General features: G+C 44.5%; 1 protein-coding gene across 1 annotated transcript in view; it reads left to right on the forward strand.

Moving 5' to 3' along the window:
• Window positions 1-229: 229 nt before the first annotated feature.
• Window positions 230-12,705, forward strand: part of RSPH3 (radial spoke head 3) — a 33,032-nt gene continuing 20,556 nt past the window's right edge. The window contains 6 exon segments of the mRNA XM_032651797.1: window positions 230-311; window positions 1,027-1,063; window positions 3,441-3,635; window positions 5,245-5,338; window positions 9,562-9,753; window positions 9,755-10,272. Coding sequence (XP_032507688.1) covers window positions 230-311; window positions 1,027-1,063; window positions 3,441-3,635; window positions 5,245-5,338; window positions 9,562-9,753; window positions 9,755-10,272 — 1,118 coding nt within the window.

Raw genomic sequence — 12,705 nt, forward strand, 5'->3', positions numbered from 1 at the left:
AAATTGTGTATCTGCTTCTGAGATTTTCTGTAAGAAACAGAAAAAGATATAAGCTACATTTCGAAACGTCAGCATCATATGTATATAATGAACATGCTGGTTCCAACCATAGGTAACACAGGGACATTCACAAGTCCCAGATGAGATAAGGCGAAGATTCAGGACTCAACGGCTGCTAATCCACAGTTTACTAGTCTTGCCCAATTAAAAGAACCGCAAGCTCTTGGACATGAAAATGATCAATAAGCTACACGACTCTGTTCTGAGAAAAGGGGAGTGTTTAGTTCTTCTCGACATTGTATCTCAACCAGGTAAGTAGCTAAGGCAATATTAGCAGACGTTGGAAACGAAATCAGTTTTAAGCGGTCATCAAACATGACATTCCTTCTGAAACAAGGGGTAAAGCATGTGAGGCAAGAAATACATTTTCTGGGACTTCCCTGGTGGCGCAGTGGTTGAGACTCCGCCTGCCGATGCAGGGGACGCGGGTTCGTGCCCCGGTCCGGGAGGATCCCACATGCCGCGGAGCGGCTGGGCCCGTGAGCCGTGGCCGCTGAGCCTGCGCGTCCGGAGCCTGTGCTCCGCAACGGGAGAGGCCGCAACAGTGAGAGGCCCACGTACCGCAAAAAAAAAAAAAAAATACATTTTCTGGGACATGAGAGTTGCTTCAGGTGGAATAGCTCAGGGAAGGTCTGCAGGCCACGTTTCATCCTCAGTCCCCAGAACCGACCAGACCACAGGGAGGTCAACCAAGTAGCTGTATTTTGGTCCAAAATGAGTAAGGTTGGTCTCACAAGTCCTTGTGAATCATAATTTCCTCATTACTGAGTTCTTCATTTTGACTGCTCTTTTGTGAGTATTTTTTAATGAGGGACAGGAATGGTCTATGGTGCAAGGCTTTGCAAGTCTGAAAGTAAATGCTATTGCCTTGAAAAATAATGGAATTTTTGAGGGTGACGTTGTTCCCAACATTTTCCCTGAAAACACTATTAGATGTTGTTAAATTGTCTTCTGATCTTGTTGCAGAAAAGCCTAAGGTCAGTGCGATTTTCATTCTTGCAAGGTAATTTGCTTCTTTTTGCCTGAATGCTCGTAAGATCTGTTTTCTATATCCCTGTAGTATAAAAATGTTGCCATTCGTTTTTCTTGGATTGTGGAGAGCCATCTTGATCTGTGTATTCAAGTACTTTTTCAACTCAGGGAACACTTGTTAAATTACATGTTTCATTGTTACTTCTGTGGTCCCACAGGAATATGAGTTTTAGGTTGAATTGTTATCTGCTCTCCTATATATCAATACCTATCATCTCCCATGCTGGGTCAATATTTTAATCCTTTCCTCTAGTTCTGGGAACATTTCTCAGGATGGTTCTTTAAATCACTGATTTGACGTTCAACAACATTCTCCATAATGTGGATTCGAATTCTGTAACTGCAGGTTTAACCTCCTTTTAATCACATATTTTTAACACCCCCTGCCTCATATTCTGATTCAGACGCGTTGAGCTCTCAGATCCTCAAGATTCTAGGCATTCTCTCACCTCTTGGGCTTCACACCTGGTATTCTTTCCCCCTCATTTCATCTGGCAAACTCCTACAATTTCATTCGGCCTGATCTCCAGCATCACGTCACACAGGAAGCCTGCCATGACCCCCAGCATGGGTTAGGGGTCCTCGTGCTTCTATTGCACCCTGTCCCACCCTGTTATCACTCATATCACACGGGATTGGACATTTCTGTTCCCCTGGTTACCCCACTAGAGTCGTGAGGGCAAGAACCATGGCAATTCTATTCATCATCCTGATCTCAGCCCCCAGCACAATCCCTGGCATTCAGAAAGTATTTTTGCCTATAATATCACTCCCTTTCAATCGCATCTAATTGTCTTTCAAGCATTCTTTTTCTTGTGGCTTCCTGCTTTTATTCATGGGCGGTGCCAATGTCTTTAGGGATGCCAAACTGTCTCACTTCTAGAGATGCGTCTTCCTCTGACTGTCCAAATACATACTTCCTTTCCCCTGTCTGACAGCACTTTTTCCAGAAGCTCCATGTTTCTCCTCTTCCTCCTCTTACCTTCCAGCAAGGGAATAAATCCAGACTTGGTGCTTTGCCAACAAACAGCATCGTAATTGCCCCCCGGCCTCACTCATTGTCTACCTGGGTGCCTTTTAAATCTCCTTCTCAAGCTGAAACAGACTGTTATGCACAACTTCTACCCCCTGCCCCTTGCTTACATCTACTGAGCTCTTCTAAACAGAAATGGACAAACCCTATCACTGCTGCCACAGATATGTAGCTAGTACTTGGAAGAAGTTCCCACTTCATTCAATGCCATTTTAAACCAAGAGTCCCCAACCCTGTCCTTTTAAAACAAATCTCAGGGACAAGGATGTTATAATTTTGGGAAATATCCTTGAACACAGTTTAGAAGACCTAGTTATGCTCTATGCTGTATTAGAGTTTCTTATACAGATCTAAATATTTAACAATATTCATAAACAGCTGGGGCATATATACAATAAAGCACAATTCTACCAATGTTGTCAATGTTTGGGTGAGCTGTATGGAGAGCAGGGAGACACCAGTCTCCCAGGAAAGGGAATGGTCTTTGCTTTTGAGATGTTTCCCTCAAAACAGGGGACTTAAGTGCTAGTGTCTGCATTTCCTGGATTTCAATATAATCTCAGGGCTGGGAAGAGAGATTCCATCCACTCAATATAAGAAAGTTTATAAAACTTGCTTCTGCTTCTGCCAAGGGAATTCAGCTCAGAATTTATTTTCAGATAAAATCTCATGGATAACTAAAGTGACTTTTGATTAATTAATGCATATGCAGGGAAAAAATTCAGTAATAGTTCTTAAGATTTTTTGGTTAAAAGGAATTGGCATACTTGGGGGGTTTAAAAGAAATTAAATACATCATACATGACTAGCAAATACACCTCATAAAATTGTGATACATATGTTCCTGAAGAGTTATGTAAAAATAGGTTTTAATTAATATATTCCAGATCAGAATGCCTTTTAAAAGAATACCATTCTGAAATGTTTAAAATGAAGATTTCTTTTTAAAAAATTATACCTCTTTTTTGGGTAATTTTTAAAAAAACTTTGCTTTCTTTAAATTAGGTACATTGATCCCGTTATCTTAACTCTTTATAATATGAACTTATTGAAGATAATAAAGACTGTCTAACTTTTTAAAATAAAGACATGCAGACCCAAAGATACTAGACTGTTTCAGAACATTTGGTTTTTATTTTTTTTAATTTCAAAGTCAGTATTGACAATGGCTTCCATAAATTTGAAATTCACATTCTCTTCACCAAAATCAAGGTAATTTATAGCATCTACTTCTTCAGCTCTGTCTTCTCAACCTACGGGATGTTGTCATGTGGATGTCCCACAGCCTTCATAATATCAACATGCTCCCTATTAGGTGGAGGAAGCAAGCTGGAACCAAAGCGATAAAGACATCATACAGAAGGAAAGAGGAAAGTAGGGGTGCCCACGTTGCTGTCATTCAAATCCCTGATTCCAGCGACGCCCGAAGCCGTCCCATCCCCGCAGCGCTGCCATTCCGGAAGTCACGTGAACTGCCCTTAGAAACATCAAAGCATACCCTGCTTGCCAAGCAAGTTCAAACTGGGTTTCTACCACTTGCCATCAAGAGTCTTCACTAATATAACTGCCTAACGTTATACCTACATTGCTATAAAGTTGGGCATAAATGACTTTTATAAAAATTGTTTTAAATCTTGTATTCACATTGCACTTCACCATTTTCTAAGCATCTCTGTTATACACATCTCTTTTGACGTGTAAAAATAATTGGGTGAGATGGGTAAAGGAGCCTCTACTTTGTTATTTTAAAATAATAATGAAAGATAAAAAAATCAATACGACAAAGAATCATTTAAATTTTGCCTGAGGTCACACGGCTAGTGAGCGCAAAACTGGAGTTGCACCCCAGTCTTCGAACTCTCAATCCAGTGCTCTAAGTCCAGAATCCTGGCCCTCTGATTCCCAGCCTCATGTTCAATGTGTCCCTTTATGCCTGTGCACAGATGTTGAATATTCTAGAGAGACTGGCTCTTGAAAGGAAACCCTTCCCCAGTGTAAACAACTACCTTCTAATTGGCCTATTTTGTAAGTGTGATTTAAGAAAAACAAAACAAAACAGTATTTCCTTAATACCAGGTATGCTTGTGCTGCAGTAATTTTACTTACCAGAAGATAATAAAGAATTAGTGACACCTTGTGGCAAAAACACATTAATTTGTGAGCTACTACCATCCATTTTCAGTTGAGAGACTTGTCCAAAGGCCTTATGCCCTTCACTAAATAGTTAAGACAACAGCAAATTCGGGAGAGAGTAATCTACGGTTGTAGACTCTGCTTCTCACAACTAAAACTGTCCTCCCCTTGTTCCACTTGGGCTCAGTTCCCACCACTTCACGGAAACTGCTATTTTTGTCAAGTTCACAGACAACTTCCATGTTGGCAAACCCAATGGTTACTTCTCAGTTCTCATCTTACTTAACTTCTCATATTTGACCAGGCTGACCCCACCGGTCCTGAAACTTTTGGTTTCAGCAAGACCGCACTGTTTCTTTTTAACTTCTAAAGTCTCTAAAGCCTCTAAATGTTCATGAGTACCAAATTCTTATCTCTAGCCCCAACCTTTCCACCAAACTCCAGGCTCACATCTCTAGCCTACTCCTGTGATACATCCATTTGATGCCCAAAGCATTTCAGAATGAACATGCCCAAAACAGAACTCCTGATTTCCTACTCCTTCCACCCAGTCGGCTGCGTCTCTGTAAATGACGTGATTATCACGTCATTTTGCTCAAGCCAAAACCTTAGCAGTCACCCTTTGCTCCTTTGTTCCTCCCCTCCATCTAATCCATCAGTAAGTTACCTAAATTCATCCTCCAAAGTATCCCAAATGCACCCCTTCTCTCCACCTTCCCCGCCATCACCCTGACTCAAGCCACACCCTCTCTCTAACGTGCAACACCTTCCTGACTCATTTCGTACCCTTACCTCTTACAATCCTTTCTTCACAGAGCGATGGGTGACCTTTGTACCCGCTAACTCAGATCGGGTCATCCTCCCACCTTAAAACCTTTGAACAGCGCCCCATAATCCAAAGTCCTCCCCCATCCTACAAGGCCCTAATGGGCTTTGACTCCTCACTACCTCTAAAAACTCACTGCCAAGCTCTCTTCCGCCTTCAGGACGGGACCGTGCACCAGCTCCTCCCCTCTGCCTGTGCTGCTGTCCCCCAAACTCCATGTGGTTGCTTCCTTCTTATGTCATACGGGTCTCAAGGTAAGTATTACCTCCTCAGGCCTTGTCTTCGAGCTAATCTAAAGCAGCTGCTCAGGCACTCCTTATCATAACACCCTGCTTTGTTTCCATCGCAGCTTTTATCATTCCCCCCAAATTTTCTTCTTTCTTTCTTTTTTGGTTTACTTGCCTGTTATCTGCCTCTACCTATCCCTAGCTCCCACTAAAGTGCCTGGTACAAGGAAGTTGCTTGATGTGTCTTGAATAATGAACTGTCATAAGTTCTCTCTTGCATTCTCTTACCTATGCTCAGAAAATTTCAGAAACCACAGCCATTCACTCATTTTTTAAAAACTCTAAAAGGATAAGATGCTTCCTTTTCTTTTCCTTGGAAAAACTATACAACTGTGCTATTCATTCATTCATTCACGCATTCACTCAACAAACTATTATAGACAAACATTACAAACACAAATAGGATACAATCCCTACCCTCAAGGAATTCATGGCCTAGTTGTGGAGGCAAACATGTCAACACATCATTATGAATATCACTTGATAAGTAAAAGATAGAAATTGCTTGAGGACTATGGAGAGTCTAACAATATTTGAGACTGGAAAAACAGGCAGTAACCAGACAGTGAAGGCTCAGCATGTTTAAGGAGTTTGAACTCATAGGGCAAAGTGGTGACAGAAATATTTGAGGAGGGAACTAGCACGGTCAGAGGTGCACTTCAGATAGACCATTCTCTGATTGCACAGAAGATACAACTTAGGCTGTATGGGTCTCGTCAAAGGCTGGTAAGAATAGTAAGAATGCAAAGAAGAGGACTCAGAATCAAGAAGCATTTAGGAGGTAAAATGGGCACGGCTTGGTGATTACTTGGGAGATACATATATATATATGAGAGAGAGAGAGATACACAGCAAAAGAGGTGGAGGGATGGGAAGAGAACAACCACCCTAAGCTGATATGTTAGTGCACAGGTTCTACAGTCAGACAGATAAGGGTTTAAATCTTGGTTCGGTCACTTACTTGCTGTATGACATTAACATCCTTAAGCTTCAATTTCCTTGTAAGTTAAATAGAAACAATATGACAACTAACCTCAAAGGGTCATTGTATGAAATCATGTATGCAAAGTGCTTGGCATAGCACCTGCTATATCAGAAACCTCCATGAATTGTTACGGGGTTTTAAAATTACAGATCCTCCTCTACTTACAATGGGGTTATGTCTCAAGAAACCCATCGTAAGTTGAAAATATCATAAGTCGAAAATGCATAACCTAACAAACACCACAGCTTAGCCTCGCCCACCTTAAACGTGCTCATAACACCTACATTAGCCTACAGTTGGGCAAAACCATCTCACACAAAGCCTATGTTACAATAAAGTATTGAAAACTTCATGTAAGCTGTGGAACACCTTACTGGAAGTAAAAAACAGAATGGTTGTAACTGTATCAGTTGTTGACTCTCCTATCATGCCTCACGGGGAGCTGTGGGTCACTGTCTCTGCCCAGCATCGTGAGAGAGGATGGTCCCACATACTGCTAGCCTGGGAAGAGATCTAAATTCAAAGTAAGGTTTCTACTGGATGCTATTGCTTTCACAACATTGTAAAGCCAAAAAATCATAAGTCGAACCATTGTCGTTGGGGACCATCTGTATTACCAACCTACCTGAATCTGTGATCATATACCTACTTTTTCTCCAATGCTATGGATGAACTGTCCATGCTTCTAGACAAGGCCAATCCCTCTACTTGTGGGTAAGAGCCCATCCCTTCTTGCCTACATCCTTACATCCATTCCCTCTCTCTCCTACATCATCCATTCTGCCCTCTCTACTGAATCACTCCTTTAAATAAACACATATACAGTTAATTCTCCCATTAAAAAATAGAAAACCTTCTCTTGACCCAACTTCCTTTTAGCTACCACCTTAGTTCCTTCTTTTCCTTTGTGGCAAACCTCCTTGAGTCACAAATTTCTCTCCTCCCATTCTCTTCTGAATCCATTATAACTGACCTTTCTTCTCCGTAACTCTACTGAAGGTGTGCTTTCCCAGATCACCTCTATGTTGCTAGATCCAATGTTCACATCTTGCTTAACTTCTGAATAGGATCAGACATCGCTGACTACTCCCTTCTCCTTGAAACACTTTCATCACTCGACTCCCAGGTGACCAAACTGTCTGCAATTTCCTCCATCCCTCTGATCACCTTTTTCAGTCTCCTTTGCTTATTCCTTAACTTTCCAACCTCTAAATATGCTCAAGGCTCATCTCTCTATACTCCCTTGATAATCTCATCAAGCCTCATGGCTTTAAATGCCACCTATATGCTATTGAGTCAAAAATCCACATCTCTACTCTGGACCAATCCCCTGAAACCCTAGACTCCCATATCCAACTCCTACTCAACATCTCTACATTCAGATGACTAACATGTCTCTCAAGCTTAATGTGCCCAAAACTGAGCTTCCAATGCTGCCCCCCAAATCTGCTCCTTCCCAGTGTTCCCTGTATCAGTAAACAGAAACTTCATTCTTGGCATATAACTTCTAGCTATGACTTAGTAGCTTGAATCAAACCAACACTTCTATAGGAATTAGGAATATCTGTTGCTGAAAGAAAAATAAAACCAAAGGATAAGAGTAAAACAAAAACCAAGAAAAGCTGAAAAAACAAAACAAGACAAAAATCACACAGGCGATTTGAAGGCACTGGAGAGCAACCAAGCCAGTGAGGACATAAGGGATTGGGATCCCAGGGAGAAGAAAAATACATAGTGATAGAGAACTTCTCCATTGCTTTTTCTCCTGGGGCATTTACTGAGTTTCTGAGCACAGCACTTAGTGCAGGCAGAAAGCAGTGACCCAGAAGTGTCAGGAGTCTTTCAGATCTGGGAAGATAAAAGTTAGAGTTGAGAACTTTAGACAGGTCTTGAAGGGACAAGACCCCAGAGATAGGGGGACCACAGAGAAGTAAATCGGACAATTTGCTTAATTTCCTTTTATCCTTGAGACATTTGGTTAATTCTAAGCTGCAAGGACACTAGATAGAAATCAAGATACCAAGCAGGTGCTAAGTGGTCAAAAAGCTAATAGACCTTTCCACAATCTCACAGAGCTGGGAATACAAACTTACAGAGTTCAAGGCCCCCCAAGATGGGGACCTGTTAAAATGCTAGGTTTTCTGTTGAGATTCTTAAAGGCCTATGGTCTGGAATAAGGGCAAACCAGAAATCTATCAGTCCTCCCAAAGCCTGAATCCTTTATTAAATGTCAACTCTGCCAGCTGAATAAAATTAAATCCTCCGAAGAAAAACAACATAAGCCAGAACGTCTCTGCATTTTTTTCTACACAATGCCCAACATTTAATCAAAACCCTTAGAGTGATCTTTAACTCGTTTCTTTCTCTAGCCCCCAACTTCTAGTCCCTCTGTTTCTACGCACATCAAACAATTTAAATGTCACTTTCTCCTCTGGCCCATTCAGAAACCACCTCAAAATTAAGAGATCAGACCTAAAATCTTCATTCAGTGTTTTTACCTCTAGCATTTACCATATACCTTTATGTTAGTGTTTATACAATGCCTACATCTGCTTTAGACCATAAGCTTCAAAGCACAGGAGGGATCTCGATCTTAATGGAATGCCTTATCATTTACCAGATACAGTTCTACGTATTTTACTCTTAACTCTTTTAATCCTCATGACAAACTCTTAAGAGATAAATTCTATTCCCCCTATTTTGCAAATTAGCAAGATGAAGCACAAAAACATTACCTTGCCGGAGGTTACAGGGCTAGTACGTTGCAGAACCTGGATTTAAATCCACACAGCACTTAACTGAATTGAAGAACGCAAACGCAAATGCAAATAACCGATCGCTCAGGGATGCCTAAACTTCACTTACACAAACCAATATTCTTACATTGCCAGTACTAAAACCAATCCATTGCGTTTCTAAGGGCAGACTCATCCCATGATGCTTCATTCTTCAGGGCAAAAGTGGCCTAAAAGACTCAAGAAAGTGCCTACCCTTTCCCAAAATGAGACGTCGGTGGGGCAGGCCTTCACGCTCCGTGCGCCCGAGGGTCCCTTGTAGGACTAGCAACAGAGCGGTAAGCAGAGAAGGCGGAAAATGCAGACCAGCTGCGGAGGACGGCGGCAGGCGGCCCCTGGGGCGGGAGAGGTGGCGGTGCTGGGAGGCACCAGGGAAGCCCTGGCCCGGCCCTGGCACGTAACAGAGCTAGGAGCCTGGGTGCCACGCGTGTGCGACCGTAGGTGGACAGCCCGAAGTAGAGGCGCGGCGTCAGTGCCGGGAGAAGCAGCCGAGGGCGGCCCCCGAGGAACGAGGCCTGGGAGAACGGCGCCAACACAGGCCCCGCAAAGCCACACTCAAAAGTGGGGCCGGGGACCGCCGCCGTCCTCCTCAATCCTCCGCGGAGGTCCGCCATGCCCGGGTCCTTCACGCGCAGGTGCATCTACCTGGTAGACTTGGGTGGGCGGAGTCAAAAGCCGGAAGTGCCCTGGCGCACTGGTCTTCCCCCGAAACCCGCCAGCCGGAACTTCCCTGAGGTCCCGCTTCCAGCCGGAACGCCGGGTTGCTGGGCAACCGGTGCGGGTGGCGCCGGCGGGCTCAGTGCTGCACCGAGTAAGCCGAGTGTAGCTCCCACCTCCTGCCCTGGCGACTTCCCGTCCCGCCCGCTTCCGTTCTTGCCTCCTCTCCTTGCGTCGCGGAATCCCTGTCCTTGGCACTACGTGCACCTCTTCGGCTCCCACGACACTTTCGTGGCCACCTGCTTCGAAGCCAAGCTTCACCGAAAGCGAAGCGGTCTGACCCTGGGCGTGGCCTGCACGTTGACGGACCGCGCCTCTCCGGCCATGGACACCTACACCTACACCAGCCGGCCCCGGGCCCTGCCTTGCCGGCGCCGCCGTTACCGGGACGACCAGATGCAGCGGTGAGTGAGCCAACCAACCCCTCTGTGGTCTCCACCCCCACCCCCGCCACGTCCCGGGGCCGCGGGGTCCTGGCCCCTTCGCCCTGGCAAAACCTGCCTATGCTGCTTTCCCTTCTCTACATTCTGCGAAATATAAAATTTCCTCCCCTAAAGAACTCTCCCATGGTGTGGAGAACTGAAGCAAGAAAGGGCATTAGTTAAGTCTTATGATGATGCTGGCATGATTGATAACATGTGGACGGAACCGACTTATTTCACTAAGTTTGAGTCAAGTGATGTTTACTGTTGGCCGACTATGTGCCATGCAAGCACCTTCTAGGGGCATTTACAGACATTTTCTTGCGTAGTCCCCAGTGCTGTGAACTTGGTCTATAACTCCATTATGCAAATGAAGAAACTGAGGTAAAAAGGTGTCACACAGGATTTCCCTGGTGGCGCAGTGGTTGAGAATCCACCTGCCGATGCAGGGGACACGGGTTCGTGCCCCGGTCCGGGAGGGTCCCACGTGCTGCGGAGCGGCTGGGCCCGTGAGCCATGGCCGCTGAGCCTGCGTGTCCGGAGCCTGTGCTCCGCAACGGGAGAGACCACAACAGCGAGAGGCCCGCGTACAGCGAAAAAAATAAAAAGGTGTCACACACAACAGCGTGTCCAAAGTGGGAGCCAACTAAAGCTGTTTCCACAGCAGTCTTTGGACAGGAATCGGGTTATCCTAACATGCTGGACCCCAAATTGTACTTTTACATTCATCAGTATTTGCAAATATTCAAATATCCATATTTGGAAAGGGCGTTAAATGTTATGGGTCTCTTAAAGTTCTTGCCATAAGCCTCAAATTTTGGAATCAGCAGAACTTCCCAAGAATTCAGGCTCCGTGCAAGCAGGAACCTTTGTGACTTTTGTTCACTTAAGACTCTGCCTGACACATAGCACTCAACACAAATTGTTGAATTAATGACTGAACAGGAGCAGTGTAGCTCTTGATGCTTATTTCAAACAGAGTCTAAATTCATAATTATCTTATTCTGACAATAAAGACTGCTTTTTTTTTTTTTTTTTTCTTTTTTGCTGTACGCGGGCCTCTCAGTGTTGTGGCCTCTCCCGTTGCGGAGCACAGGCTCCAGACGCGCAGGCTCAGTGGCCATGGCTCACGGGCCCAGCCACTCCGCGGCACGTGGGATCTTCCTGGACCGGGGCACGAACCCGCGTCCCCTGCATTGGCAGGCGGACTCCCAACCACTGCGCCACCAGGGAAGCCCAAGACTTCTTTTATAAGAAATGTCTACCACTTTAAGAAAGCCAAAACAAGAAAATTTAAATGTAAATTATTTATATTATAAAAGGATTCCATTTTAAAAGGGACTCCTTTGAGAAATACTTCGTGGTACCTTTAAGCGGTTGCTTACAAATCCTTCCTATTAAATCACACCAACAGTTGAAATAAGAATCAATGGTGGTTCATTAGGAACAATTTCTTTTTTTTCATAGAGTTAGTTGATTGGTATATTCAAGTAATCTGTTGATTCAAGCCTTTGGAAGGAGTACTTTTATATTATGCCTTTGATTTTTCAGTTTAAAATTATCCTTATTGGTGATTTTCAATTTATAAAAGTAATATATGCTTGTTGAAGCAAATGAAGAATACAAAATAAGGGGGAATAAAGGCAGAGTTAATTATCTCCCACCGACCTCTACTCCCACTTTCTTGTTGTAACCAAATTTAATAATCTTGGGCTTCCCTGGTGGCGCAGTGGTTAAGAATCCGCCTGCCAACGCAGGAGACATGGGTTCGATTTTCCCCTGGTCCGGGAAGATCCCACATGCCGCATAGCAGGTAAGCCCATGCGCCACAACTACTGAGCCTGCGCTCTAGAGCCCATGAGCCACAACTACTGAGCCCACACACCACAACTACTGAATCCTGCGCGCCTAGAGCCCGTGCTCCGCAGCAAGAGAAGCCACTGTAACGAGAAGCCCACGCACTGCAACGAAGAGTAGCCCCCGCTCGCCACAACTAGAGAAAGCCCGCGCACAGCAAAGAAGACCCAATGCAGCCAAAATAAATAAATTTTTTAAAAATCGGGGCTTCCCTGGTGGCGCAGTGGTTGCGAGTCCGCTTGCCGATGCAGGGGACACGGGTTCGTGCCCTGGTCCGGGAGGATCCCACATGACGCGGAGCGGCTGGGCCCGTGAGCCAAGGCTACTGAGCCTGCGCGTCTGGAGCCTGTGCTCCGCAACGCGAGAGGCCATTTCAGTGAGAGGCCCGCGTACCGCAAAAAAAAAAAAAAAAAATCGTATTCTTTCACGCCTCCTTGCTTGTTCACACATACAGGAGCATATGCACATATGTATAGAAGGTTTATTTCCAAAGTAGAATCATACTACACATATTGATCTGCAGTTGGCTCCCCCCATTTTATAAGCTCTGATTCCTTT

The sequence above is a fragment of the Phocoena sinus genome, chromosome 12 (genome assembly GCF_008692025.1).
Source record: "Phocoena sinus isolate mPhoSin1 chromosome 12, mPhoSin1.pri, whole genome shotgun sequence".
Classification (NCBI taxonomy): domain Eukaryota; kingdom Metazoa; phylum Chordata; class Mammalia; order Artiodactyla; family Phocoenidae; genus Phocoena; species Phocoena sinus.